This window comes from Camelus bactrianus, chromosome 32 (assembly GCF_048773025.1).
Source record: "Camelus bactrianus isolate YW-2024 breed Bactrian camel chromosome 32, ASM4877302v1, whole genome shotgun sequence".
Taxonomy (NCBI): Eukaryota; Metazoa; Chordata; class Mammalia; order Artiodactyla; family Camelidae; genus Camelus; species Camelus bactrianus.
In genome coordinates this window covers 21,142,701-21,170,345 of record NC_133570.1, presented here as the reverse complement: position 1 = coordinate 21,170,345, position 27,645 = coordinate 21,142,701, and the positions used below count along the sequence as shown (strand labels likewise).

General features: G+C 52.3%; 1 pseudogene and 1 gene segment (V, D, J or C); both read right to left on the bottom strand.

The window, feature by feature from the left end:
- Positions 1–8,965: 8,965 nt before the first annotated feature.
- On the bottom strand, positions 8,966–9,566 carry LOC105066082 (putative non-functional immunoglobulin lambda variable 5-48). The segment is given in 2 exon segments: positions 8,966–9,399; positions 9,521–9,566. Coding segments are annotated over 2 exon segments (480 nt in total).
- A 5,758-nt stretch (positions 9,567–15,324) lies between these two features.
- On the bottom strand, positions 15,325–20,034 carry LOC123615430 (uncharacterized; annotated as a pseudogene).
- Between the last annotated feature and the right edge of the window lie 7,611 nt (positions 20,035–27,645).

Here is a 27,645-nt window from a genome sequence, read left to right as displayed (position 1 = left end):
CCGTGTGGCGGGGGTAGTGTTTGTAAGGGTCCCCTGGCCTCCCGGCCTTGCCCTCTGTCTGTTTTGCCCTGAGAATATGATGTCTCAGGAAAACATGTCTGTTTCTTGATTATTTCCATGGCTCTCAATTCCCCTTGACTGTGGCCTTGAAAGTACTTATTTTTGACTCTGATATAGGTGAGATATTTTCACTCTAGCTTTGGAATCTTTCTCATCAAAATGCTTGATAAGAAAGATGAGGGCTGTAAACTGGCCTCTCGTCCTTTTTAGGGCCTCCTGCTCCGGTGCTGGGTGTAGAAACCCCATAGCTTGTCACCTGATCTTCACTGAAACCCAATCTAGTTCACTTGTTAGACCCCGGAGATTTAATGGGGGAGGGTTTATAGGGTCCGTGTCTGAAATAGGGATAATTAGTTAATATTGTTCCAAACTAAGACCCAGAGACGGAAAAGTGGGAGGGTCCCTGGGGTGACTGAAGAGAAAAAGGGCAAGGGTCGGGTGTGGAGCCCCATCGTCATGGGGCGGGTTCCCAGCACCTGCAGATCAGGGCACCTCAGAGTCATTCTCCGGATACGGGGGAACCCAGCTTCTTAAGTGTCAGGGTTCATGCTGGAACAGCAAAGCCTGGACCACGGAGGGACTTGGGGGGACAGGGGGCCCCCTGGGTCTCCCAGGGCACAGGCCCTTGATGCTGCTTCCTCGTCCCTCTATCTGGTACCTGGGAGGGGAGTTTGCATCTGGGCACACGGTGATGTGCTGGTCATATGTGGAGACCAGTCAGGAAGGGAGTCGTTTCCATGGACCCATAAACATGGACCAAGGTGAGAGCATGAGACTGTCTGGGGTCAATAGCACAGGTGACAGTGGAGGTCAGAGCAGCACTGGTGTTGTTCCCAGGCAGGACAGGGTGGTGATGGGTCAGACAGGGGTGTGGAGGACAGATCTGATCTCACTTCCCCAGAGCTCTGGAATTCCTGGTGATGGTGGGTAGAAATTGGCTGTGTTACAGGGACAATCAACCCTCCCCTCAGACTGGGACCCTGAGGTGGTCAAGGAGGCTGAGAGGACAAACAGGAGTCAGAGACTAGGGCTGAACCCGTGAGGGTCATCCTCCTCTGCCCTGGGTCGCAGGTGGCAGCTCTGCCTGGAGGCCTTGAGACCATGGACAAGGTGACCTTGCATTCCTGCAGGTCCCTTTGCAGGAGATGGGGACCTTGGATCCAGGCTCTAAAGGAGATTCACGATGTGCAGGGGGCAGTCCATGCTCCTGATGGTAACAGCCCCACCCCCTCCTGCACTGCTGGAAATGCTCCAACAGGGAAGACAGGGGAGGGGACACAGGCAGTGTCTGTGGGCACAGGAAAACCCTCCCACAGGAGTCCCCACTGAGCCAGGTTCTCCCACTGCTGGAAGGTCCTTTGTGTCTTTTCATCCAGTTTTCATTCCTTTGATGAGATTTCCTCCTGATCATTCACTGTGCGGGTCTGTCATCGCAACCTCCAATGATGTACAGACACATTGGGGATCATTGAATTGAGTGTTTTCACCATAAAAAATGATATATATGTCCCTTCATTGAGGTCTTCCTAACTTATGTCAGGAATGTTTCATATCTCCATGTACAAGAATTGGTTTCTGTCAGATTTATTCTTAAATATTTCTTATTTCTGCTGCCTTTATGAATGGCATTTTTAAGGTTGTGTTTAATATTTAATGGCTCTTTGTTATTATGTAGGTTACCACTCCTTTCCCATCGAAGGTCTTGTATCTCAAAGCCCAAACTGAGTCTCTAGACAACCAGCATCTCAGAGACCCCTAAACTCTGAGGGGGCAGGGCTGGGACCAACCACTTTCTGCCACTTAGAACATCTCGAGGGGGAGGTGTTCATCTCAGAGCAAGTCCTGTCTGCCTGTGGAAACACCAGCAGGCTGAGATAAAACAGCAACATTCAGTCTCAGATGTGAGATGAGATAGAGGCTGTGACAGGGTCAGATTTGCTGTTCTGAGGAAACCCAGGTGCTGCCTGAAGATGTGACAACAGAGAGTCACCCTGAGTGTGACCTGGTCCCAGGCAGAGCAGCAGTGATGGCCCAGTGGGGAGCGCACAGGGGAGGTTTCAGTCTCAAGTCCCTGTGAGGCTGGGGCACCGTGTAAGTACCAGTGTTGCCGTGATACTCAGCACAGTAATAGTCAGCCTCGTCCTCAGGCTGCAGCCCAGAGATGAGCTGAAGCCCTGCATTGGCCAAGGGATCTACGGACCCAGAGAAGCAGCTCGGGACCCCAAAGCCCTGCTGCTTACTGGAATCTGAGTAGTAGTTCAGGAGGTACTGGGGAGGGCTCCCTGCCTTTTGCTGGTACCAACTTGTAGTAGCTGCCAACACTGTTCCCACTGATCAGGGTGCAGCTGCCTCTGGCTGATGCTTCAGGAGACTCAGAGAGGGAGGGCAGCTGAGTCAGCACAGGCTGGGAGAGGGACCCTGCAGACACAGACACAAGGGGCAGATGTGGTGGGAAATGCAGGAAACATTCCCAGAGTCTATGTACAGGGGCTGCTGCAGTCAGGGACCTGAGACCCGGTCCCTAAGGCCCTTCCCTACCTGCTCAGTGAGAGAGGACCAGGAGCAGGAAGGGAGTCCAGGCCATGGTGCTCACAGCAACCTGATCCACACACTGTGGCTGGGCCGCCCAGGTCCTCATTTTCTGCCAGCCTCTGCAAGAGGAGGGCTGGCCCATGCAAACAGGTGTCCCCCCAAGGACCGCCCAGCCCCCCCCCCCCCCGAGCCCTTGAGCTGGAGTTCAGCTCACAGCCCAGTCTAGGGGGTAAAGGAGGGTGGCCTCCCTCTTGGGAGACCCTGGGAGGAGGCACCTTCTGAGACTACAGTGGTCCCTGTCAGGGGATTCTGCCAGCCAGAGTGGACACACGGCTGAATCCCCATCAGGAGCGCAGTATCTGCCCCAGGCTCAGCTCCTCAGAGTGAGGGGTCCTGCCTGAGCAGTTGTGCAGGCACCAAAGGGCTGGCCCACAGCGCCCTCTGCTGTTCAAATGTGGAAACTTAAAAATGAAAAGAAACCTAACAATTTCTGCTTTTAATAAAAGGAAATAAGATGCATACACTCCTAGGAAGTTACAACTTAGCTCTATTAGAGGAAATAAGTAAACACAGTAATTTCTTAAGAAAAATTGAAAATTTCATTATAGGATTGCACCAAAGGAAAACATAAAATATATTTTTTCATGATACGAAAATATAATATATATTTTTTCACAAGGAATATCTAAAAAATCCTTCAGAGATCAAATGGTTCCAAACAAATAGCTTTGTATATTCTTTATAAAATATTTAACAAGATGTAAAATGTCATACTTCTTTCAGAAAGCAGTTAAAGCAGTTACAAATACACCTGATAAATAAAATATTAAAGAGGGGAAACTACAAACCACTGCCATTAAATATTGATACAAATATTCTAAACGAAGACCTAACAGTGAAGTTCCACACTATTTGATTAATAAAGTAATAGTGTTGCAAATTGTCCGTTTTCCAGTGTTCAACTTATGTTTCATATTAAGACATTATAAATTTAAATTCAACACCAATAATAGCAAAATCCACATAAAAGTAGAAGCAGACACATTTGTAATATGCTAACACACACTTTCACACACACACACACACAACATCACACAGGTTCCACGAGGAGGACTCAGCTCACGAGCTGTATCTCCTCTGGACAGGCTCTCCCAGGAGCCCACGTTCTCCTTGAAACACACGCTGACTCCTCACCTCCTAACAGCCCCTCTCTGACCTGGTTTTGGCAAAGATTCCATGGAGGACGGGGAGGAGGTGACCCCGATCTGCACCATGTGCTGAGGGAGCAGGACCAGGAGATCCTGGGTGATGGGGCCTCACAGGGAGGATGGTCACACGTCAGTGAGGACAGTTTGTTTGCCCAGCTCCCCCAGAGTCTGAATGGTTGACCAGGTGTCTGCGCCAACACCCCCTCTGGGACTCTGTGTTCTGCCCCTTGCTGGTCACATGGCCACCTCCTCCAGGCACTGGGATGTCCCCTGTCCCCATGCAGAATGTTCCTTTTTACATCAGTCTTTCTGATGTGACCCCAGGAGAGGAGGGAGAGTTCCTGGTTCTTGGGTCCCCCTCCCTCGTATCTGCTGCACTGCTGGTGTCTTCCTTTATGTGACTTCCACCTTATTGATCTAGTAGACTTTCTTTGTTTATCCCAGTAGACTTTGTCCTGGGACATAATAAGCCCTAACGCCTGCTCCCAGCACAGCCTTCCAGTCCCCACAGGACATGACGGTGTCAGTGTGAACCCATTGCCTGGACCCTGACCAGGGGTACTGCAGACCCCCTGCCTGGAGGCATAGGGTCCAGTCTGGAGCCGAGTCTCTGCCGTCGCAGCCTGTCCCAGCCTGTCTGTCCTTTTACTCATCAAGACCTGACAGGTGCAGTCAAGTGGGTGTGATCTATCCTGGCTGCATAAAGTAACCATCTGAGAAGATGTCAACAGAAAGTGGTGACCAGCGCATCCCTGAGGTGCCCACCAGTCAATCAGGAGGAGACAATGTGGTCCTGTGCTTTCCAAAGCCGTGGATTCTAGCATGTGGGAAGCACTGAGAACACGTGTCCTGGCTACTTTGCAGTCTGCTCTTCCAGTTCCTTGACATTTAACAGGAGTAGGTAAATGTTCCATTGAATGTGAGATGCGTGTCCCCTAGAGACACACTTCTGGGATAACTGACGCTCGGTCATCTATCAAGAGCCAGTCTTTTTCCTGATGGTCTCTGATCTCAAGAACCCTGCATTAGCAGGATGTGGTCATCACGCCATCTCAGGGGACTGCAGCTCAGCCCCGCCCCACGCGGCTCCTAAACCCCAGTTCAGTTCCACTCTTTCCTGACCCAATTCTATACTTCCTCCTTCCTCCGAAACGCATGGCCCCTGACTGTGCGCCTTCCCCTCACCTGCTTCCCCGTCATCCCCGACACCACAGTCTGACCATTGTGTCCAATCCACACCCCCACGTGGTCCCTCATTCACTCTAATCTCCTCCTCCCTCATCTTCTGTGCAGAACTCACACATCATCACCTTCTGTTTCTTCCCCGTACCCTGTCCCTTGGCTCCCATGTCCACCCGCCAAGCCCACCTCTTCCTCCTCAGTCATGTGTGATGTATTGATGAAGACACGGGCTTCCCTACATCCTCCAACTGCTGGAGCCTACCGGGCACCTGGTAGGTGTTCACTCAAGGGTGTGGATGGATGGACCTCAGTACAGTCCTTCCTAATCAGGCACATCTGGACTTCATGTCCCTGATTCTGATCCAACGTGGACTCGGTTCCCAGCGCAGCCACCCAGGGCTATCCAGGAAGTCCTGTTCACTTTGAGAAAAGCAGTCAAGGCTCTGCTGACAAGGACTGGGTTTATGGGCAGAATTTGAGAAGTCAGGACACAAGCCTTAGACAAAGTCCCATAGGGTTGTTTAAAGACCCACATTTCAGAATAAACAAAGACAGGACGCAGCTGTGTTGGCTTAGCAGTGAGGGCTAAGGGACAGCAGGTTTTTGTCTCACTTTCCTGCTGGCATGGAGCACTGTGCGAGCACTGACGCTATTGTCATAACATCCACAGTAATAGTCAGCCTCGTCCTCAGCCTGGAGCCCAGTGATGGTCAGGGAGGCTGAGCTGCCAGACTTGGAGCCAGAGAAGCCATATGGGACCCCCGAGGACCTATTGCTATTCTCATAGATGAGGAGTTTGGGGGCCATCCCTGGGAGCTGTTAGTACCACTGAACACCATTACCACCCCCAATATTCCTGCTGCTTCCAGTGCAGGAGATGGTGACCCTCTGGCCCTGTGATCCAGACACGGAGGGCGGCTGAGTCAGCACAGACTGGGCCCAGGACCCTGCAAGTGGGAGAGACAGAGATGCTGATTCTGGGGCCCAGACACAAGAGGAGGACCCAGAGCCCTGGTGTCCTCCCAGGGACCCTTCCCCTGTCCCTCATCCAGTCACCTGTGCAGTGAGCCAACAGGGTGAGGATGAGAGGGGACCAGGCCATGGTGGGGATGGTCACTGGGTCTTGCTTTCAGTGTCCTCATAGCTGAGCAAAGTGTCCCCCGGTCTCTCCCATTCTTCATAATCTGAGAGAGGGAGGGGCCAGTCATGCACATGATCCCCCAGCTCTCTGATCCCTCCCTGGGCCTGGGGTCCACTCCCTCTGCCTAAGGGTCAGGGCATGGGCTCTGATTGGGCTGTGAGGGGCCCGGGGGTGTGGGGTTCCCAGCTGGGAGACCTGAGCGGAGGACACCAGGCAAGCCTGGGTGGTCGTCCCAGCTTCCATCATCTAACGATGTGTATCTGACACCTGATCCCAGTACATAGCAGGTGTCCAGTAAATGGTGCTCACAGATCGGCTTCTGAATAGTCAGCAGCCATCCTGATTGAGACAGAGCTGGGATCTGCGTGTGTCCCTAGTTCTGCTCTCATCCATCATGAAATCTCCCAGGGCAACCTGCCTCTGACATCCAGGAAACCCTTCTGGATGGGGGACAATCAGATAATGTGTTGATTCCAGGACAGGCTTTAGGGGCACAAATTGAGATGCTGGGGCAACATGTCCTCAACCTTGTTCCCAGGAGTGCATGTGTGATCCTAGATTTTAGTCACATGAACAAACCAAGGCCACACGCCTGTTAGGTCACTGTCCAAGTGTGCAGGTATCAATAGGAAATTTTCAATGGTAACTTTGCCCAGATCCCTGCCTTCTCAGGACCTGTACAACAGTGCACCCTACTGGCCTCTGTTCTAGGGCCCCCCCAGCCCCTCTGTCACCACCCAGCACTCCTGGAGAGCAGCCTAGTTTTGCACACGCATCTTTGTCATCTTACTCCCCACATGAGTAGACGGAGGAGGCTCCTCCGTTGGGTTTGGGACTGAGACATTAACTGTCTAGATCATTTCTAGAAAGTGAATGCCCTCCTGGTGCTAAAGCCAGGAAGTATTGCACAGGCCTTCTCTTGCACGTGTTTCAGGATCACCTGGCATCTTGTCTGATCCTTCCATGTGCCTGGGTCAGTGCAAATACAGGGCCATCCTGAACCACGTTCAAGGGGGAGGGTACAGCTCAGTGGTAGAGTGCGTGCTTAGGGTGCATGACGTCATGGGTTGAATCCTCAGTACCTCCACTGAAAATAAGTAAATAACCTAATTACTTCCAAAGGAAAACTTTCAAAAATAACTAAAATAAACGAAATTCATAATGTAACAGTCTACAGTGTACCCTCCTGGTTCATATGGACAAAATTCCATACGTGTCACCCTGACAGGCCGACACTTTACTGTGGGCGCTGGTGTTGTTGTGAGCGATGCCTCTTAGATCTGCATCCACAATGCCCGATTACGGGCATCTGATGACTCCCTTGGGCCTAGAACATGACGTATTAGAGGCACAGCATCCTCCCCTCCTGCTCTCCTCAGCCTCCGTTGGCCTTTAATTGCTCGGCTCTAATTCATTCATTCTTCATGAATCTGGGGTGTGTTTGTGGGGTTTTTTTTTCATATTATGGTCTAGTTTTGTAAGTGTTTTCAGTTTAAGGATTGAGGATGAGTCATTGTTATAATCATCTGTAACTAATGACTTAATTATTTAATTACTTGAAAGTGCTTCCTTGTCTTCTGACCCTAGTGGCCTCCAAAGCTGTTACCCATCCCCCAGGGAACCTTACGTTCATTCAGTAAAGTCCACCATAGACGGGCATTGAAGACAGAATAAAATGTTCTAGAAACGTTCCTGTAATGTTGAGGGTCTGTGTGATAATAAGGGTTGGATCATAGGCTCCAGACTCCAATGAACTGAGATACACTCAAATAAACCCCCATAAAAGCAGAACAAAACAGAAATCAGACTGGGAGACAATTAGACCAAAGGAGGTAAACTCGGGAGAGTAGCTGGTCGTCCATGGGAAGGGAGGGTCTCCTGCACCTTGGCGACCAGGAGCTCCTCCCACCTGGACAGGGATTCTGCTTCGTGAAGGTCTCAGAGCCCAGGGCTCAGCAGCAAAGCCTGGGGCAGGCTCATGGGACATGATGGGACTGGCCAGAGGAGGACCAGGTGCCCTGCGTCCCATGGGCTGGACTTGTCTCCTCCTTGTCCTCCCCAGCCAGCACAAGGGGGGCTACTCTGGATGCTGGAGACAAATGATTTGTCACTGGAGACCAGTAAGAGAGGTTATTTTCAGCCCATTCAGGATCACACTGACTTCAGAACATCACTCTCTCTGGTTCTTGTAGCTGAAGTGATGACAGAATCCAAAACCACAGCTGGTGTTGGCCACAGTCAGGGTGGGACTGAGGTGTCACACTGGGGAGAGTGGGGGGCAGATGCCCATCTCCTGTCCTGGTGACTGGAGTCCCAACCCATCCAGGCTGTGCTCAGCTGTGTGACAGTGGTCATCACCCTCTCACTCAGAAGGAGCCCTGCGGGGGTCAAGGAGGCTCTGCCATCGGAAAAAGTCAGGAGGATTTTATTTGTCAGATTTATCATTACCTATTTCTTAGTTTGAAGCCGTTAGTTGGTATTTTTACATTTTACTGTCAATTTCTGATGGTTCATTGCCAGTGTGTATTTTACCGCTCACTTCCGCACGTTGATTTTGGATCTCAGACCTCAGACTGAAGCTCTTAGACAAGAAGCATCCTGGGGTCACCCTTAGACGCTAAGATGGGAGGAGCCAGGACCCACCACTGTCTACCACTTATAACATCTCCATGGGGAGGAGCTCATCTCAGAGCAAGTCCTGTCTGCCTGTGGAAACACGAGCAGGCTGAGATACAACAGGAACGGTCTATCTCAGATGTGAGACGACGAAGAGGCTGTGACAGTGTGAGATTTCCTGTTTGGAGGAAACTCAGTTGCTGCCTGAAGATGTGACAACAGAAAGTCACCCTGAGTGAGCCCTGGTCCCAGGCAGAGCAGCAGTGATGGCCCAGCGGGGACAGAACAGGGGAGGTTTTAGTCTCACTTCCCTGTGGGGCTGGGGCACCGTGTGAGCATTACTGCTGCTGTCCACTGCAGCACAGTAATAGTCAGCCTCGTCCTTGGGCTGCAGCCCAGAGATGAGCAGAAGCCCTGCACTGGCCGAGGCATTTTTGGACCCAGAGAAGCGGCTCGGGACCCCGGAGCCCTGGTGCTTACTGGAGTCTGAGTAGTAGTACAGGAGGTACCGGGGAGGGCTCCCTGCCTTCTGCTGGTACCAAGTTATGTAGTAGCTGCCAACACTGTTCCCACTGCTCAGGGTGCAGGTGAGTCTGGCTGATGCTCCCAGAGACGCAGAGAGGGAGGGCGGCTGAGTCAGCACAAGCTGGGAGAGGGTCCCTGCAAACACAGACACAAGGGGTAGATGGGACGGGACCTGCAGGAAGCATTCCCAGAGTCTGAGCCACAGGGGCTGCTGCAGGCAGGGAACTGAGTTGTGGTCCCCAAGGCCCGTCCCTACCTGTGCAGTGAGAGAGGAGCAGGAGCAGGAGAGGAGTCCAGGCCATGGTGCTCACAGTCCCCTGGTCCCCATGTTGGGGCTGGGCTACCCTGGCCTCCTTTTCTTCCCAGCCTCTGCCAGTGGAGGGGCGGCCTATGCAAATGGGTTTCCCCCCAGGGACCGCCCAGCCCCTCCCTCAGCCCAGATGCTGGAGCTCAGCTCACAGCCCAGTCTCCGGGAAATGGAGGGTGGCCTCCCCCTTGAGAGACCCTGGGAGGAAGCACCTGCTGAGACCATAGGGGTCTCTGCTCAGGGGATTCTGCCAGCCAGAGGGGACACACTGCTGAGTCCCCATCAGGAGCACAGGACCCGCCACCAGGTCCACCTCCTGGGGGTGAGTCCTACTCCCTGAGCAGCTGTGCAGGGATCACAGGGCAGACCCACAGCGCCCCCTGCTAGTCATGGGGCACAACCTCACCAAGGATCAGAGACCTGAGGGCCTAGCAGTGGCCTGTCTCCATTCACAGGCCCATGGTCGCCTTCCCAGATTCTGTGATTCTTTTCTGCTGAGTTACGTCCTATAAAATGTTTTCATTTTCAAATGGAGTACTGGTCCATGGAAGCTGCAAAGCTGTGCGTATGGAACCATTAAGAGTTACAGCCCCCTCCCAGAGTACAGTGTAGAAAAGCTAACTGACCCACGTGTGCACCAGTGACAAGGGGACAGTGAGTTGTTCTGAAGGACATGTAGGGCTGTTGGAGGAAAGGGTTTAGATATGGATTTGTCATGAAGAAGCAAAAAGTCATATTTGAAACCTGGAAAAAGCAGCCATTTCAAAACTCATGCAATGCTTTAAGAATTTTGATGGAGCTGAGCATGATTTGTGGAAATGATATTGTTTGGCAGACATATCATTTAGTAGTGCACATGTCATATATTTCTTTCCTTTTTATTGAGGAATATTAAGTTTACAGTGTGTCAGTATTGGGTGTACAGCATAATGTTTCAGTCATACACACATACATATATTTCTTTTCATATTCTTTTTCAGTATCGGTTACTTTAAGATGCTGAATCTAGTTCCCTGTGCTCTACACAAAAACTTGTGTATCTATTTTATAGGCAGTAGTTAATATTTGCAAATCTTGAACTCACAGTTTATCCATTCCTACCCCCTTTCCCCCTGGAAACCATAAGTTTGTTTTCTCGCTCTGTGAGTCTGTTTCTGTTTTATAATTAAATTCATCACTGTCTTCTATTTTTTGTCTTTAGATAGCACATATGAGTGATATGGTATCTTCCTCTTTCTGGCTTACTTACTTAGAATGACAATCTTCAGGTCCATCCAAGTTGCTGCAGATGGCATTATTTTATTCTATTTCATGCCGGAGTAGTATTCCATTGCATTAATATATCACAGCTACTTGTCATATATTTGTCATGTGTGAGGATTGTGTTTCTACGATGGGGTTTTTTTCACAGTGATGTCACATATTTCTTGTGAGGACTCTGTCTTAGAGATTCTACAATTTTTCTGTATTATAAACAAAAATGTCCACACCTGAGTTCTCTTGCTCATTGTTTTATTTCAGTAGAAAGGCCATGTGCGCCTGTCAAATGCAGAAACCATCACGTCCTCACCATATCCTGTATCCAAATTAGCTTCATTTGTGCAAATGCTCCATGATCGTCGGGACACACAGGTATGTCACTCAGTAATTGTCCTATGACAAGGACCACCCACTTCTCCTCAGGATGACGGAGTTAACCCTCCTTTAGCTCAAGTCAACTCTGCCTTAAACCTTTCAATGACTCCTCACTGCTGTTTGCATGAAATCCCAACCCCTCAGCCTCACAAGGTTCCTTCCTGATCTGGCTCCGCCCCCTCAAAACCGAATGACAGGCCCTCCCCTCCATCAGGACCCCCTCCCTCCCTTTGTCAGTGACACCTGAGCTCCTGTCCCTTCCCAACATCACAGCAGCCCCCTCTGTCTGCTGGGAGGATAAAGGCTTAAACTTGAGATCAATGTGGAATCACACATTTTGGCATCTTTGGTGATCTGTTAACCCAGGGCAGACACGCATCACAACCCACAGGGGTGGAGGTTTTCTTGTTCACACGTCTGTCTTCGTGGAAATTATTGACGTTACAGAAATCCATGGTGATAGACTAAGGGGCCTCCCACACCTTCATCCCCCGTCAGCCCTCATCAGGATAATTTCCCTCCTTCAATCTCCCCTCCTCTCACCCTCCTCCTACCCCCTCACCCATGACTTTAACACACACCACAGCACCAGCATTTCTGGGACGCTCTTTAGGACGCACCCGGGCTCCATGTTCCAAGACTCATGTGCATACAAGCAGTCGATCCACACACAGTCTCGTGGACTCATCTCTGTGTTACTTTTCCCAGTGGGCAGCAACTTGAATGTCATACTGACTGCAAAAGTGAAGGATGCCATGGATGCTGTTTTGCAGCTTTGAAGTTTAGGGCTGGATGTATTTCACTGGAATTCAGTCCAAATTGGCTTATGTTTTCCAACCCAGGGGAACATTCGCTGTGGACCGAGACCAGGCATGTCATGCACAGACAGACCGTCCTCACTGACAGGGGCTGAGTTATGAAAATCCCTGGGAAGGTGGAAACTCTCAGGGGAGGTCAGGAGACGTCCCCTGAACTGTGGGTCAGGCAACATGGGGTGGGGGGGACGGGCTGTGAGCAGGCTTTCTGTGTCACTTCTACTCTGGGGGTGTCACTGTGGGTTACACATAGCTGCCATGGTCTGCCCCACAGATGTAGTCAGCCTCGTCCTCCTCCAGGACATTCTAGATGGTCAGGTCGTGCTCCGGGCCAGGGCCCAAGCCTGAGAAGCGATCAGAGACACTATACCCCTAGGATTCAACAACGCTGCCGGTGCTGACTCCCACCTCAAACTGTGGGCCCTTCCCCTGGGTCCTGCTGGTACCAGTCCATGTAAAAACCACTGTAGCCGCTGCTCATGGTGCAGGTGAGCTGCCTGAGGCTCCCAGGGAGGCAGATGCAGAGGGCGACTGTGTCAGCTCAGGCTGGGAGAGGGAGCCTGGAAACACAGACACCTGTTATGTCAGGAGGAAGGACAAGGATGGACTTCTCTGTGGGTGGGGTGGGGGGGGGGAGAGCTGGGAGTCAGGGTGCTGAGGGCGTCCTGATCTGTGTACTGGAGGAGGGGGGGGAGTAGGTGAGCAGTGTCCAAGCCATGGTGCAGACGCCCGCAAGCTCTGCTGAGGCCACCATTACCTGGCTCTCTTCCCCCACTCACCCCAGGACCAAGGGCCCTTCATGCAAATTAGGTCCTGTTTTCGGCCAAACCCTGCCTATCCCGGGGCCCGGAGTGTCCCCTGTATCCAGTGTCATGCCTGCAAAGGTGGTCAGTCTGGCCTGGCCCTAGGCTCCCCTGGGTCCCCAAGAGGACCCAGTGCTGGGCCCAGGGACCCCTGAACAGAGATCCAGGACAGGTGTCTGTTCTCCAAGTCGAGAGCCCCCAGTGTCTCATGAGCTCAGTGCACATGAAATCAATGGTACTAGAACTGAGGACAGAGACAGTTCAGCTGGGATCTCCATTCCCAGTTCATTAGGAAGCCGGGGTTCCCTTCCCAGGAGACTCCTCATCTGATGGGCAGAGAGGATGAGTGAGGTGTGTCTGTGGGATCCATTAGCTTCTGGAGGGACTCCTTAGATTCCCTGGGAAAGGGGGGGACATGTGGGGAGCATGGAGGGTTGAGCGGGGGTAAAACCTGGGTGTCCAGAGACATGAGGTCGCTCGGATAGGAAGGGATCTGAGAGGTTCCAGGCGGAGGAAGAGGGAGTGAGTGTCTGGTTCCTGGAAGATCTAGGAACAGGTCACCAGCTTCTGACAGTGACCTTGAGAATGACTGGAGAGGTCACAGGGTGGAGGGTTGTAGGAAGAAGAGGAGCACGGGTTTGGGAGGAAAGTCATGATTCAGAGGGGAGGGGAGAAGGGGGAGCACGAAGAAAAGATAGAGGAGAAGCTGGGGAGGCTGAGAGGCGTCGTAGGGTTCGGGACTGGTCCCCTGGGTCCCCCTTCCTCCTCCTCTGCTCCTGGGGAAGGGGGATGGGGCCGATGGGGACAGGAGCCCACACACCATCCACTGCTGTGTCCTCCCCCCAGGTTGCAGCTCCACGCACAGGCGGGGAGTGCAGAGGTCGGGGCTCGGGCTTTGTCCCCTGAGAGGAAGCACCTGCTCCCACGTCCAGATCTGGCCAGTGAGCCCGGGTGTAGGGCCCCTGCAGTGGGAGCCTCTGGGTGGGGTCCGGGCTTGGTGGGTTCTGAGCAGACCCACAGCGCCCCCTGGTGATGCTCGCGGGAATATTCATGGTGGTGGAAATGATGCAGAAAGGATGGAAGCCCTTTTTTTCTTCCTAGTCATAATCCATCACTCAATAATCAAATGTACAAGTTAAATAATAATGTGCATTACATGTCTTTGAAGACCTGCTGAGAGGATTCTTTTTTATTTTCCTCTGTTGTATTTCAGGTCTGTGTTTCCATCCACTTTATTCTCCTGGTTCTATTCCTACCTCGGATCACCTCCTGCTCCGTTTGTTCCTAGTGTCTCTACCTATTCATCAGGGGTTTGATGTTGTTCCCCCAAAATATGTCATCATCGAGTCATCTCAGTATTGATGTCAACGGATTCTGTTTTCACATCGATATCTGTTTTCCTGGTTGTTGATATGACAAGTGACAATTGTACTGGATCCTGGACTTTAGGGAGGTGACAAAAGGATCTCCGAGTCCCATTTAGTCTTTGCTGATCAGGGATCATCCCGCAGCAGAAGGTGAGGGGAGTGTTCACTGCCACTGACCCAGCAAAGGGGGCCCTGGTCCCACTGCTCTGTGCTGCTGACTCTCTCCCGGGGACCATAGGGCAGCTGTGGTCACTAGTTCCTTCGCATTCAGGGGGCGTGGGGTACAGCCCCCTGCTGGACGTGCTGACCCCAGTGAGGGAAGTCAGGCTCAGAGGGGCTGCCTTGCTGCAGTGGGTGGGTGCTTGGCCCACTGGGGTCCCTGCCCTAGGGACAAAAGGGAGGAAGGGACACCGCAGTGTGCATCCCTGCCCCTACCATGGTTTCAGTCCTGTTAAGACAAGTGGTGTCAGGGCTCAGTCCTCACTGGCTCCACCGTCACCACCACAGGGAAAGGAGTGCAGACTAGCCTCTCTTGTCTCCCTTGCTCAGTCTCACACTAAGGGACGGGAAGGAAGTCCAGCTCACCGTGTGCTGCCAGAATCCTGGGTAGAGAACTGGACATCTGACCACACCGACAGCCTGCCTGGATCAGGCTGTATTCTCTAATAAGATGGCCACTATACAACCTGGACCCTCAACACTCCTCCAGAGGCAACAGTGCCTGGCTGACTTCTGTCACAGGTGTTGGAAGCCCATGTCCTGCCCAGCAACCCTGGGACCCCTAACAAGGGCGCCATGCAGGGAGTATAATTGTCCAGCCAGAGATCAGCAAGGTCAACAGGGAAGGTCATTTGATGATGCTGGATTCCTGAGTCTCACGGCAACTAGATATATTTTGGAGCTGAGTCCCAGTCACTATCATATTGGATGAGAAGGGGAACCACTAGGAGCGATGGACACACTCTGGGGGAGGCTGGAGGAGGCACATGGCCTGGAACCCCTGGGCAGGAGATGGGGACACGGTGCCCCCTCCCCCTTTGGTGCTGACATTTCACCCTCTCTCTTCGTCTCCTGCCCCTCAGGGATGAGCCCTCTGAGATCAGCAGGGAGGTTTGGGAGAACTTCCCCAGAGGTTACATCACTGTGGCAGTGTAACTACCACTACCCATGTCCAGAGCACAGTAATAGTCGGCCTCGTCCTTGGGTTGGGCCCCCATGATGGTGAGGGCGGCTTTGTTCCCAGAGATGGATCTGAAGAAGCAACTGGGGACCCCAGAGAGGTGGCTGCTTGTTCTGTAGATAAGAGTGCGGGGCACCTGGCCTGGTGTCTGCTGGATCCAACCAGGGTCATTACTGGTAGTGACAGACCCAGAGCTGAGGCCACAGGTGAGTGTGACAGTCCATCCTGGAGACACTGACAGGGATGGCTCCTGGGTCACCACAGTCGGAGAATCCACCCCTAAAAGTGACAAGAGAGAGACAGGGGTGGTTATGGAGACCAGGGTCACCCCGACACCTGGCTGTAGATGTACCCCAAGGATGCAGAGTCCTGGCACGTGACCTGAGCCGTGAGCGAGGAGCTCGAGCAGAAGCACCGTCCAGGCCTTGGTAGGGACGCTCCCGGGATGCGGCTCCTCAGCCTCCTGGGCTGCACTGTAGGGTCCTCGTGCCTTTTCATGCCTCCCGGACCCACTGGGAGGAGAAGGGGCTTCATGCAAATCAGCTTCCTCCCTCACCCTGCCCAGTGTCACCTGATGTCCCCAGGGGGAGGTCTAGAAGGAGCAGATGCTATAACCTGCATTGATGATATGCTCATCGGGGATACATTGGGTCCTGTTGGCAGCGAGGACCCTGCAGATTCGCACCCACACTGATGGTCCCAGGCCTTCTCCAGACACCAGGGTCACACTCATTTCTCCCATGGGGCTTCTCTGGGGAGATTAGGCTCCAGTGTGGATGGAGGATGGAGAGGCTGAATGTGAGAGAAACTCTCAGGGCCCCAGGAGCCCCCCAGGTACAGGAATGGGACTGAGCAGAGCCCCCTGTGGGTCCTGAGTGACACTGCCTGTCTCAGGGAGCAGGTTGCTCTGGACTGAGCCTTTTTTTCTGAGAGAGCACGGCTGATGTGGGGTCACCCTGGCCCCCCATCTCTGTTTCTCCAACATCCATCAACCCCAGAGATAAACATAGCCTGGTCTCTGCCCACATCCTCCCTGGGGGTCAAGGCAAGTCTTTCTTGCTGGAACGTGGATTCTACTCGCTCATGGGTTGAATCATTTGTGCACATTTCAGTCATGATCACAAGAGAGATTGTTTGAAAATTGTCAATTCGGATACCCTTTTGGTGAGGTTGGACTCCACTCATTTGCTGGAACATGAAGGTGAGATTAGTCTACATGCCCGCTATTGCGTATTTTAAACAATTTAAAATAAAGACCTGGACACTGTACAGGGCAGATCTGTCAGCAGGTGACCAGGCCCCGGGGAGGAAGGGAGCACGTGCAGGGAGAAGGGCCACCCCGCCCCCCTTGCCCGGAGGACAGGCCATGAGGCACTGCAGATGTCCCCAAACCCCATATCCCATCACTTTGTCTTCAGGACCCTCTTGGTTCAGGGAGTGAGAGGTGAGGAGAGGAACCCAGGATGTAGGTGGGCAGGACCCCATAGCCCTGCTTGGGAGGCCCTGTTTTTGGTGTGGAGACCATCCCTCTCCAGGGGTCTCTTATCCTCTGTCCAGAGGTGACCGTAGGTCATGACCCTCAGGGAAATTCAGTTTGTCGTGTGATTGTCCATCTGTCTTTGCCTGGACATCAGGTCTGGGCAGTGACTCCAGGACAGAGGAGGAAGAGGAAGCATGAAGCCGGTGTGTCCCTCAGAGCTGAGAGCTCACAGGTCTCCTGGGGGCCGAGGTGCAGGACAGTCCCCCTGGAATGAGGACACGGCTGCCCAAGTGGGCAAGAGCCAGTGGTGTGTCTTCCCAGCCTGCCTGGCCCAGACCCTGAGCTCTCAGGGCCAGTCCCACAGCGCCCCCTGCTGGGCGCAGAGCCACATCCTCCCAGGGTCACAGCCAGCCTCATGGAGGGGCTTTCTGACACCTGCAGTGGTGTCTTCCTGGTGTCACCACCCAGGGCGCTACAGTGAATCTGTCCATTGTATTTATTTGGGGCTGAGATGTTAATGTTCCCAGGGCACTAATGATGTTCTGAGTTAAATGGAATGTGGATGAACCAGATATTTCAGGATCACCTGATAGCTGAGATTCCCTCTGTCTGGGTTTGTTACTAGTGGATAATCACCTTGAACCAAGTTCAAAGATTAAAGTTCTGCAGAAAACCCTTCTACTTCACACCTGGTAGTCAATCTAGGCGGGTGACACTTGCGGGTTGGTTTATTGATTGTTGTTATTAGATCCCCCGTTTTGCTCACCCAGTCCCCACTGTGTAGTTTTTGGCTTTTATTGAGGTCTCAGCCATGAGATATCACAACGTCGGGGGGAAATGTCCTATGTTCTGGATTATTCTGTGGGTTCCCTCTTGCCCTTAAGTGTTATTCTGGCAGAACTGATTTTCCTGTGGCTCTCTGAGAGAGTAAATGGGTTTTAATCTAGTTTTGTCACTTCTGTCAGCAAGGTTTGACATGAACAGAACGTGACTGTGAATGGAGCTCTCACCACTTTGCAGAGTGTCTTCCTCCATGTCTGGCCCCGGGAACCCTCACGAGCTGTTCCCTAACCTGCCCTGGGCTCTGATCAAATTTATTAAGGGCTATGGATTTCGTGCGGGTTTGGATTTATAAGGTCTAAGCCATGTTACTTTATTTTATATACTGGGACCGGAATGACATACACTTTGAACCACTTTTAAATTTACATAATTAAAACATTCTATACTATTTTCATTAATTGTGACCTTCAAAATGTGTGTATTCATTCCCGTTAATTTTCATTCCAATCTCTACTCCTCAAGGTAAATTGATTCTTCCTTGTAAAATATTTGCATGCTTGCCTTACTTCCATTATTGCTGTGGCAGGGTCACGAGGAAGGTCTGGGAACACAAGACTGTCCCCGGGCATAGGGTCCCGCTCCACGTTTGTTGCAGGACGGACTCACATTCTTCCTGGGATGATTCAAGGCCAATAGCTCTTGAGAACATGTATAGTTTTAGAGGTTAGTGTCTTTGAATTTTCTCTTTAGGATTCATGATGTAGGTTCCATTTCTAAGCCTTGGAAACACCACCAGGAACCCTGAAGCCACACAGGCACCTCTCCTGTCTAGATCGTCTGGGTCAGAATTCTCATCAACCGGTTGCAGGTCACACAGGTGTTCCTGGCGACGAGATGATGTTCAGAATCCCGTCGCCCCAGGTGCACACAACAGGGAACACGCAGTCAATGCCCAGCAGCCACCTGCCCAGGCCTGCTGCCCCCAGCCTCTGCCCACCACCCTCCACACCTGCTCTGTGCCTCCTCCAGGATTAAAATTCTTCTCTCTGCCTCACCTTGAATTCCAGGAATGAAACATGGGTTCCTGGACTTCAAAGGTGATGTCCTACACCTCCCCTTCGTCACACACGTCAGGTCACATGTCACAGGGGAAGGATTATCCAGCTTGTTTGTTCCTCTGTGTCTTTTCCTACAGTTTCCATTTCCTTGTGTGGACCTCCTACCTCACGTTCCATTGCAAGTGAAGACCGTGCTTGCAGTGAGAAGTTTGATCAATTTGAGAATAATTGTTACCTCAGTGACGCTGAGTGTTTTGACCTGCAAAGTAGGAGTATCTATTCACTCTTTTTAAAAAACCTCCTGCAATGTATTGTCATTTTCAGTGCATAGGACGTTGGATTTTCCTCAGATTTACCCTCATGCGTTTCATATTGATGATACTATAGGTTTTATTCTTTTCAGTTTAGAAATTGAAGTTTCAGGACTATTCTAGAGGATACGATTAACTTCTACAGGTTGCCTTTTGTATCACAAAATTCCAGTTGAAACACTCAGACAGGAAGTCTCGTTTAATGACTCCTCCACCCCAAGTGGGGCCTGGCCTGGACTCAACTGCTTTTTCCTCTTCCAGTGTCTCCACAAAGATAATTTTGCTTTTGAACAAGCAATGTTTCCCAAGATCACCTGACTTGGGAAAGAATACACTAGGTAAAAGTTAAACTGAAGAAAAGATGCAATACTGTCAAGTCATCAAGGGAAAGCCGGCGCTTGTCTAACATCTGAGAATGGAGGTCACCCGCTGAGCGTGACTTCATCTGAGCCATCGACAGCAGGGAGGGGACCAGTCCAAGAGGGCAGGGGGGATTTTGTCTCATTTCCTCCCTGGTCTGCAGCACCGTGTGAGCATTACTGTTGCCGTCCCAGGCAACACAGTAATAGTCAGCCTCGTCCTCGGGCTGCAGCCCAGAGATGAGCAGAAGCCCTGCATTGGTCAAGGCATCTTTGGACCCAGAGAAGCGGCTTGGGACCCCGGAACCCTGGTGCTTACTGGAGTCTCTGTGGTAGTACAGGAGATACCAGGGAGGGCTCCCTGCCTTCTGCCGGTACCAGCTTATAGCAGAGCTGCCAACACTGTTCCCACTGCTAAGGGTGCAGGTGAGTCTAGCTGATGCTTCGGGAGACTCAGAGAGGGAGGGCAGCTGAGTCAGCACATGCTGGGAGAGGGACCCTGCAAACACAGGCACAAGGGGCAGATGGGGCGAGACCTTCAGAAAGCGTTCCCAGAGTTTGAGCCACAGGGGCTGCTGTAGGCAGGGACCTGAGATGTGGTCCCTGAGGCCCGTCCCTACCTGTTCAGTGAGAGAGAAGCAGGAGCAGGAGCAGGAGAGGAGTCCAGGCCATGATGCTCACAGTCCCCTGGTCCCCTCGCTGGGGCTGGGCTACCCCGGGCCTCCTGTTATTGCCAGCCTCTGTCAGAGGAGGGGCGGCCCATGCAAATGGGTTTCCCCCCACAGACCGCTCAGCCCCTCCCTGAGCCCTGGTGCTTGAGCTCAGCTCACAGCCCAGACTCAGGTGGATGGAAGGTGGCCTCCCCCCTTGGGAGACTCTGGGAGGAGGCACCAGCTGAGACCACAGGGGTCCCTGCTCAGAGCACTCTACCAGCTGGAAGGGGGTCACACTGCTGAGTCCCCATCAGGAGCACAGGCTTCGCCCCCCACCCAGCTCCTGAGAGTGAGTGCTCCTCCCCGAGCAGCTGTGCCGGGACCACTGGGCAGGCCCTCAGCGTTCCCCGCTGGTCACGGGGCACAACCTCACCAAGGATCAGAGACCTGAGGGCCCAGCTTGTTGGGCAGCTCATCTGGTCCTTGTCTCCATTCACAGGTCCACAATCGGCTTCCCAGATTCTGTGGTTCTCTTATGCTGAGTCACATCCTATAAAATTTTTTCATTTCCAGATGGAGTCCTGGTCCATGGAAGCTGCAAAGCTGTGCATATGGAACCATTAAAATTTACAGCCCCTTCCTAGAGTACAGTCTACAAAAGCTAACTGACCCACGTGTCCACCAGTGACAAGGGGACAGTGAGTTGGTTTGAAGGACGTGTAGGGCTATTGCAGGGAAAGGTTTGGATTTGGATTTTCCATGAAGAAGAAAAAGGTCATATTTGAAACCTTGAAACAGCAGCCATTTCAAAACTCATGCAATGCTTTCAGAATTTTGATGGAGTTTGGCGTGATTAGTGGAAATGATATAGTTCGGCAAGCATATCATTTAGTAGTGCACATGTCATATATTTCTTTCCTTTTTATTGAGAAATATTCAGTTTACAATGTGTCAGTTCTGGTATACAGCATAATGATTCAGTCATACACACATACATGTATTTGTTTTCATATTCTTTTTCACTACAGGTTACAAGATATTGAATCTAGTTACCTGTGCTCTACACAAAAAAAACTTGCTTATCTATTTTATAGACAGTAGTTAATATTTGCAAATCTCAAATTCCCAATTTTTTCCTTCCTACCCTGTTTCCCCCTGGAAACCATAAGTTTGTTTTCTCTGTCTGTGAGTCTGTTTCTGTTTTCTAATTAAATTCATTATTGTCTTTTTTTCTTTCTTTAGATTCCACATATGAGTGATATGGTATCTTTCTCTTTCAGGCTTGCTTCAGTTAGAATGATGATTTTCAGGTCCATCCAAGTTGCTGCAAATGGCATTACTTTATACTTTTTTATGGCTGAGTATTATTCCACTGTATTAATATATCAGAGCTACTTCTGATATATTTGTCATGTGTGAGGATTGTGTTCCTAAGATGGAGTTTTTTCACAGTGATGTCACATATTTCTTGTGAGGACCCTGTCTTAGTGTTCCTACAATTTGTCTGTATTATAAACAAAAATGCCCACACCTGGGTTCTCTTGCTCATTGTTTTAGTTCAGTAGAGAGGTGGTGTGTGCCTGTCAAATGCAGAAACAATCACGTCCTCACCATATCCTGTGTCCAAATTTGCTGAGATTGTGCAAATGCTCCATTCTCATCTGGACTCACAGGTGTCTCAGTAAGTGTCCTTTGACGAGGACCACCTGCTTCTCCTCAAGACAACAGAGGAAAATCCTCCTTCAGGTGAAGTCAACTCTGCCTTAAACCCTTCAATGAGTCCTCACTTTCGTTTGCATGAAATCCCAACTCTTCAGCCCCACAAGGTTCCTTCCTGATCTGGCCCCGCCCCCTCCACATCCACCCACAGCCCCTCCCCTCACTCTGGGCCCCCTCCTTCCCTCCTCTGTCAGTGACACTTGAACTCCTCTTCCTTCCCAACTTCACAGCAGCCCCCTCTGTCTGCTGGGAGGAGATGGGCTTCAACTTGATATCAAGGTGGAAACACACATTTAGGCAACTTTGGTGATCGGTTAACCCGGGGCAGACACGCATCACATCACACAGGGGTGGTGGTTTTCTTGTTCACACGTCTGTCTTCATTGAAACTGTTGACGTAAGAGAAGTCCGTGGTAGTAGACTGTGAGGCCTCCCGCACCTTCATCCCCCGTCAGCCCGCATCAGGATGACTCCCCTCCTTCAATCTCCCCTCCTCTCACCCTCCTTCTACCCCCTCACCCATGACGTTAGCACACAGCCCAGCACCAGCATCCCCGGGACCCTCTTTAGGACACGCCCTTGCTCCATGTTCCAAACTCCTGTGCATTCAAGCAGTGGATCCAACCACAGTCACGTGGATTCATCTGTGTGTTACTTTCCCTGGTTGGCAAAGAATTGATTGCCAAAGGGAAGGATGGCAAGGATGCTGTTTTGCAGCTTTGAATTTCAGGGCTGGATGTATTTCACTGGAATTCAGCCCGGATTGGTTTATGATTTCCAACCCAGGGGAACATTCGCTGTGGACTGAGACCAGGCAGGTTGTGCAGGAACAAACCGTCCTCACTGACAGGGGTTGAGTTATGAAAATCCCTGGAAAGGTGGAAACTCTCAGAGGAGATCAGCAGGCGCCCACCCTGAACTGTGGGTCGGGTGATGGGACGGGTGGGGCTGGGCTGTCAGCGGGGATTTTGTATTACTTCTCCTCTGCCCTTGTTGCTGTGGGTTGCATGAAGCTGCTCCCGTGCCACGATCTGCCCCATGTATTCAGATGTATTCAGCCTCATCCTCCTCCCGAAAGTTCTGGATGGTCAGGTAGTGCTCCAAACCAGAACCTGAGCCTGAGAAGTGATCAGAGACCCCATCCACCTTGGATCCAACACCACTGATGCTGACTCGCATCAGGAACCGTGGGCACTTCCCTGGGACCTGCTGGTACCAGTCCACACTGTAGCCACTGTAGCCACTGCTCAGGGTACAGTTCAGCTTGGCTGAGGCTCCCAGGGAGGCAGATGCAAGGGCGGCTGCATCAGCACAGGCTGGGAGAGGGAGCCTGGAAACACAGACACTTGTTATGTCCCGAGGAAGGACAAGGAGAGACATTCCCTGTGGGTGTGGCAGGGGTGTGGGGAGCTAGGAGTCAGGGTGCTGAGGGCGTCCTGACCTGTGCAATAGAGGAGGAGGGGGAGGAGGGGGAGGAGGGGGAGCAGAGTCCATGCTGTGGTGCAGATGCCCCCGAGATCTGCTGAGGACGCCGCTGCCCAGCTCTCTTATACCCTTACCCCAGGACCAAGGGCCCTTCATGCAAATTAGCTCCTGTCCTGGGCCCAACCCAGCCCGTCCCGGGGAACTGAGTGACCCCACGTCCAGAGTCACGTCTTGTTAGGGTGGCCCAGCTAGCTGGCCTGAGGCTCTCCAGGGTTCCCAAGAGGACACCATTAGGTGCCCAGGGACCCCTGATTAGAGACCCGGGACAGGTGTCTGTTGTCAAAGTCAAGAGCCCTCAGCGTCTCCTGTGCTCACTGCACATAAAATCAGTGGTACAAGATCTGAGGACAGAGTCAGTTCAGCTGGGACCTCCCTTCCCAGATCCTTAGGAGAACGGGGTTCCCTTCTCACAAGACTCCAGATCTGATGGGCCGAGAGTATGAGTGGAGGGTGTCTGGGGAGATCCATTAGCTTCTAGAGGGACTCACTGGATCCCCTGGGAAATGGGGGGACCTAGGGTAGTGGAAGGGTGAGCGGGGATAAAACCTGAGTGTCTGGAGGCATGAGGCCTCTCGGGAAGGAAGGGATCTGAGAGGTTCCAGGTGGAGGAAGAGGGATTGAGTGTCTGTTTCCTCGAAGATCTGGAGAAAGTCACCAGCTTCTGATAGTGTCCTTGGGAATGCCTGGAGAGGTCATTAGGTGGAGGGTTGTAGGTAGAAGGGGTGCCCGGGGTTTGGGAGGAAAGTCGAGAATCAGAGTGGAGGGAAGGTGGGAAGCTCGTTGAAAAGACAGAGGAGAAGCCAGAATGGCTGAGAGGAGTGGGAGGGGGTGGGGCTAGTCCCTGGGGTCCCTCCTCCTCCTCCTCTGCTCCTGGGGAAGGGGGTTGGGGCCCTATGGGGACAGGAGCCCACACACCATCCAATGCTGGATCCCCCCCCAGGTGGCAGCTCATGCACAGGCGGGGCCTGCAGATGTCGGGGCTCAGACTTTGTCCACTGAGAGGAAGCACCTGCTCCCATGTCCAGCTCCAGCCAGTGAGCCCGGGTGCAGGACTCCAGCAGTGGGAGCTTTAGTGGGGTTCAAGCTTGAGGGATTTTGATCGGACCCACAGCGCCCTCTGGTGACGCTCTCTGAATATTCATGGTGTTGGGAATGATGCAGTAGTGATGGCAGCCCTTTTTTCCTTTCAAGGAAGAATCAACCACTCAATAATCAAATAAGGAAATAAAATAATAATGCACATTACATGTCTTTGAGCCCCTGCAGAGAGATTTCTTATTTGTTTTCCTCTGCTGTATTTCAGGTCTCTGTTTCCATCCACTTTATTCTCCTGGTTCTATGTCTACCTCCGTTCACCTCCTGCTCCGTTTGTTCCCAGTGTCTGTACCTGCTCATCCAGGGGTCTGATGTCCCCTAAACATATGTCACCATTGAGTCATCTCAGTTTAGCACCACTGGATTCTGTTTTCACATCGAAATTTATTTTCCCACTTGCTGATTTGACAACTGGATCCTGGACTTTGGGGAGGTGACATCAAGAGTCCCTGAGTCCCTTTTAGTCTTTGTTGGTCAGGGATTGTCCTGCAGCAGAAGGTTGGGGTGTGTTCACATCCACTGTCCCAGCAAAGGGAGGCCCTGACCCCACTGCTCTGTGCTGCTGACTCTCTCCTGGTGACCCTGGGGCAGCTGTGGTCACCAGCTCCTTCGCATCCAGGGGGCGTGGGGTAGAGCCCCCTACTGCGCCTGCTGACCCAAGGCGGGGAAGCCGGGCTGAGAGGGTCTCCTTTGCTGCCATGGGTGGATACCTGGCCCACTGGGCTCTGTGGTCTCAGGGACACCAAAGAACTAGGGGCACCGCAGTGTCCATCCCTGCCCCACCCCGGGTTCAGTCCTGTTACCCAGGTAGGGTCAGGGCTCAGTCCTCACTGGCCCCACAATCCTCAGCAGGGGGACAGGAGTGCAGACTAGACTGCCTTGTCTTCCTCATTCTGTCTCTCACTGAGGAATGGGGAGGAAGCCCAGCTCCTCCTGGGCTACCAGATTCCTGGGTGGAGAACTGGACAGCTGACCACACCGACGGCCCGCCTGGCTCAGGCTGATTGTTCTGATGGGATGGAGGTTCCTGATCCTGGAACCCCAGACCCTCCCCCAGGGGTGACAAGGCCTAGCCCGCTTCTATCCATGGGAACGGAAGTCCAGGTCACAGCCGAGAGCTGCTGGGAGCCCTGCTGAGGGCACAGTGCAGGGAGTTTAATTGTCCAGCCTGAGATCAGCAAGGTCAACAGGCAAGGTCGTCTTGATGGTGCTTGATTCCTGAGTCACACAGCTGCAGGATAGAATTTGGAGCTGAGACCACGTCACCACCATATTTGTGGGAAAGGGGGAACCCTAGGAGCAATGGACACACACTGGGGGAGGCTGGAGGAGGCATGCAGCCTGGAACCCTTGGGCACGAGATGGGTCCATGGTGCCCCCTCCCCCTGTGGGGCTGACATTTCACCCTCTCTCTTACTCTCCTGCCACTAGGTCTGAGCCTGCTGAGCTCAGGGGGAAGCTTTCGTAGCACTTGCTGTGAGGTTAAATTACTGTCGTAGTGTAACTACCAGGGTACAGAGCACAGTAATAGTCGGCCTTGTCCTTGGGCAAGGCCTCAGTGTTGGTGAGGGTGGCTTTGATCCCAGAGATGGATCCAGACAAGCGACTGGGGACCCCAGACTGGGGACCCTCGGCTGCTTCTGCTATAGATAAGACTTGGGGAGCCTGGCCTGGTGTCTGCTGGTACCAGCTGGGGTAGTTACTGGTAGTGACAGACCCAGAGCTGGGGCCACAGGTTAGTGTCACCGTCTCTCCTGGAGACAATGTCAGAGATGAATTCTGAATCACCACAGTCTGAGAATCCACCCCTAAAAGCGACAGGAGAGAGACAGGAGTGGTTATGGAGACCAGGGTCACCCAGACATCAGGCTGTAGATGTCCCCCAAGGATGCAGCGTCCTAGCCCCTGACCTGAGCCATGAGCGAGGAGCATGAGCAGAAGCACCATCCAGACAATGATAGAAATGCTCCCGGGATGTGGCTCCTCCACGTCCTGGGCTGCACTGTGGGGTCCTCGGGCCTTTTCTTGCCTCCTGGACCCACTGGGAGGAGAAGGGGCTTCATGCAAATCAGCTTCCTCCCTCTCCCTGCCCAGTGTCACCTCATGTCCCCTGAGGGAGGACTGGAGGGAGCAGATGTAGGGACATCACCCTGACACATAAGGCTGGGTGATGAGGTACTGAGTGGTGGGAGTGATTCCTGTCACCAATTGTACTCCCCTGCCCCTGTGACCTCAGTCCTAAATCTCTTCCCTGCAGAGCATGAGGGCTGAAGGAGGAGATGAAGGGGTCCTCTTTTCTTGGGCCTAGAAGTCTAGTCCCCACCACAGCTACCCCCATCTTGGAACAGGTCTCCCTTCCTCTGTGAAATCCCTGCTTGTCTTCTTCGGAGGAGATGATCTGTCCCTCCTCCTCCAGCAGTTAGTCCACTGGGAAGTCACAGAGCCTGTGTCTGGGGTGAGTGGGGACAGGGATCTCCCCTGACTCAGTTCCCAACCTGTTCCCAGGAGCAGGAGTTGGGGGACCAGGGCTGGAGAACGGACACATAGAGCTGCAGTGCCAGCTGACGACCTCCATTTTTTGAAGTATTATCTAGTATATGGAGTCTCTTCAGTTTAACTGCAGGTTTCAGGTGAAAAGGTGACAATGTCAGCATGAAATTATGACAGCTTGCACATTCTAATAAAACAAAGCTGGAATTCACTACAGTTTTCAGCAGGGACCCCTGACTTCTGGAGGGAGCCCTGAGCAAACTTTCTAAGTTGTCGGGAGTTTCCTCAAGGCACCAGAGTAGAACTCAGTGCTTTCCTTGGGGGAAGGTCTGGGTTGCAATGAGGAGCCAGTGTTGACATGAGGTTTTGCAGATTGTATATGGCAGAGCACCCCGGGGCCAGGAGCCCAGCACAGTGAGAGAGGAGCAGAGAACAGCTCCCCCTGGTGGCTCTGGGTGATGCTGCCAGACGGGTAAAAGCTTTCTCTGGGCTGGGCTCCTTGGATGTGACAGACCAGCCTGATGCCTCTGCCCCCGCCACCTAGAGCACCAGTGATCTCCCCGGCGTGATGTCCAGTGACAGCATCTTCTTCTCCTGCAGTGGGTCAGGGATCAGCGCTGAAAACTCTGCGTCTCTCTTCCTCAAAGTGGCATCTGACCTGTGGTTTAATCTCTTCACATCTGCTCTCCATCCACAGTGCATGTTCTCCCCCTCTCAGGGACTCCCCAGAGACCCTAGCCTCAGACCAAATCGTCTCTATGGTTCCAATGAATCTTTGTTGATATCAGCTAGATTCTACTCAGAATTTGAGGAAATTATCTGTCTCTTTGCAAAAATAATC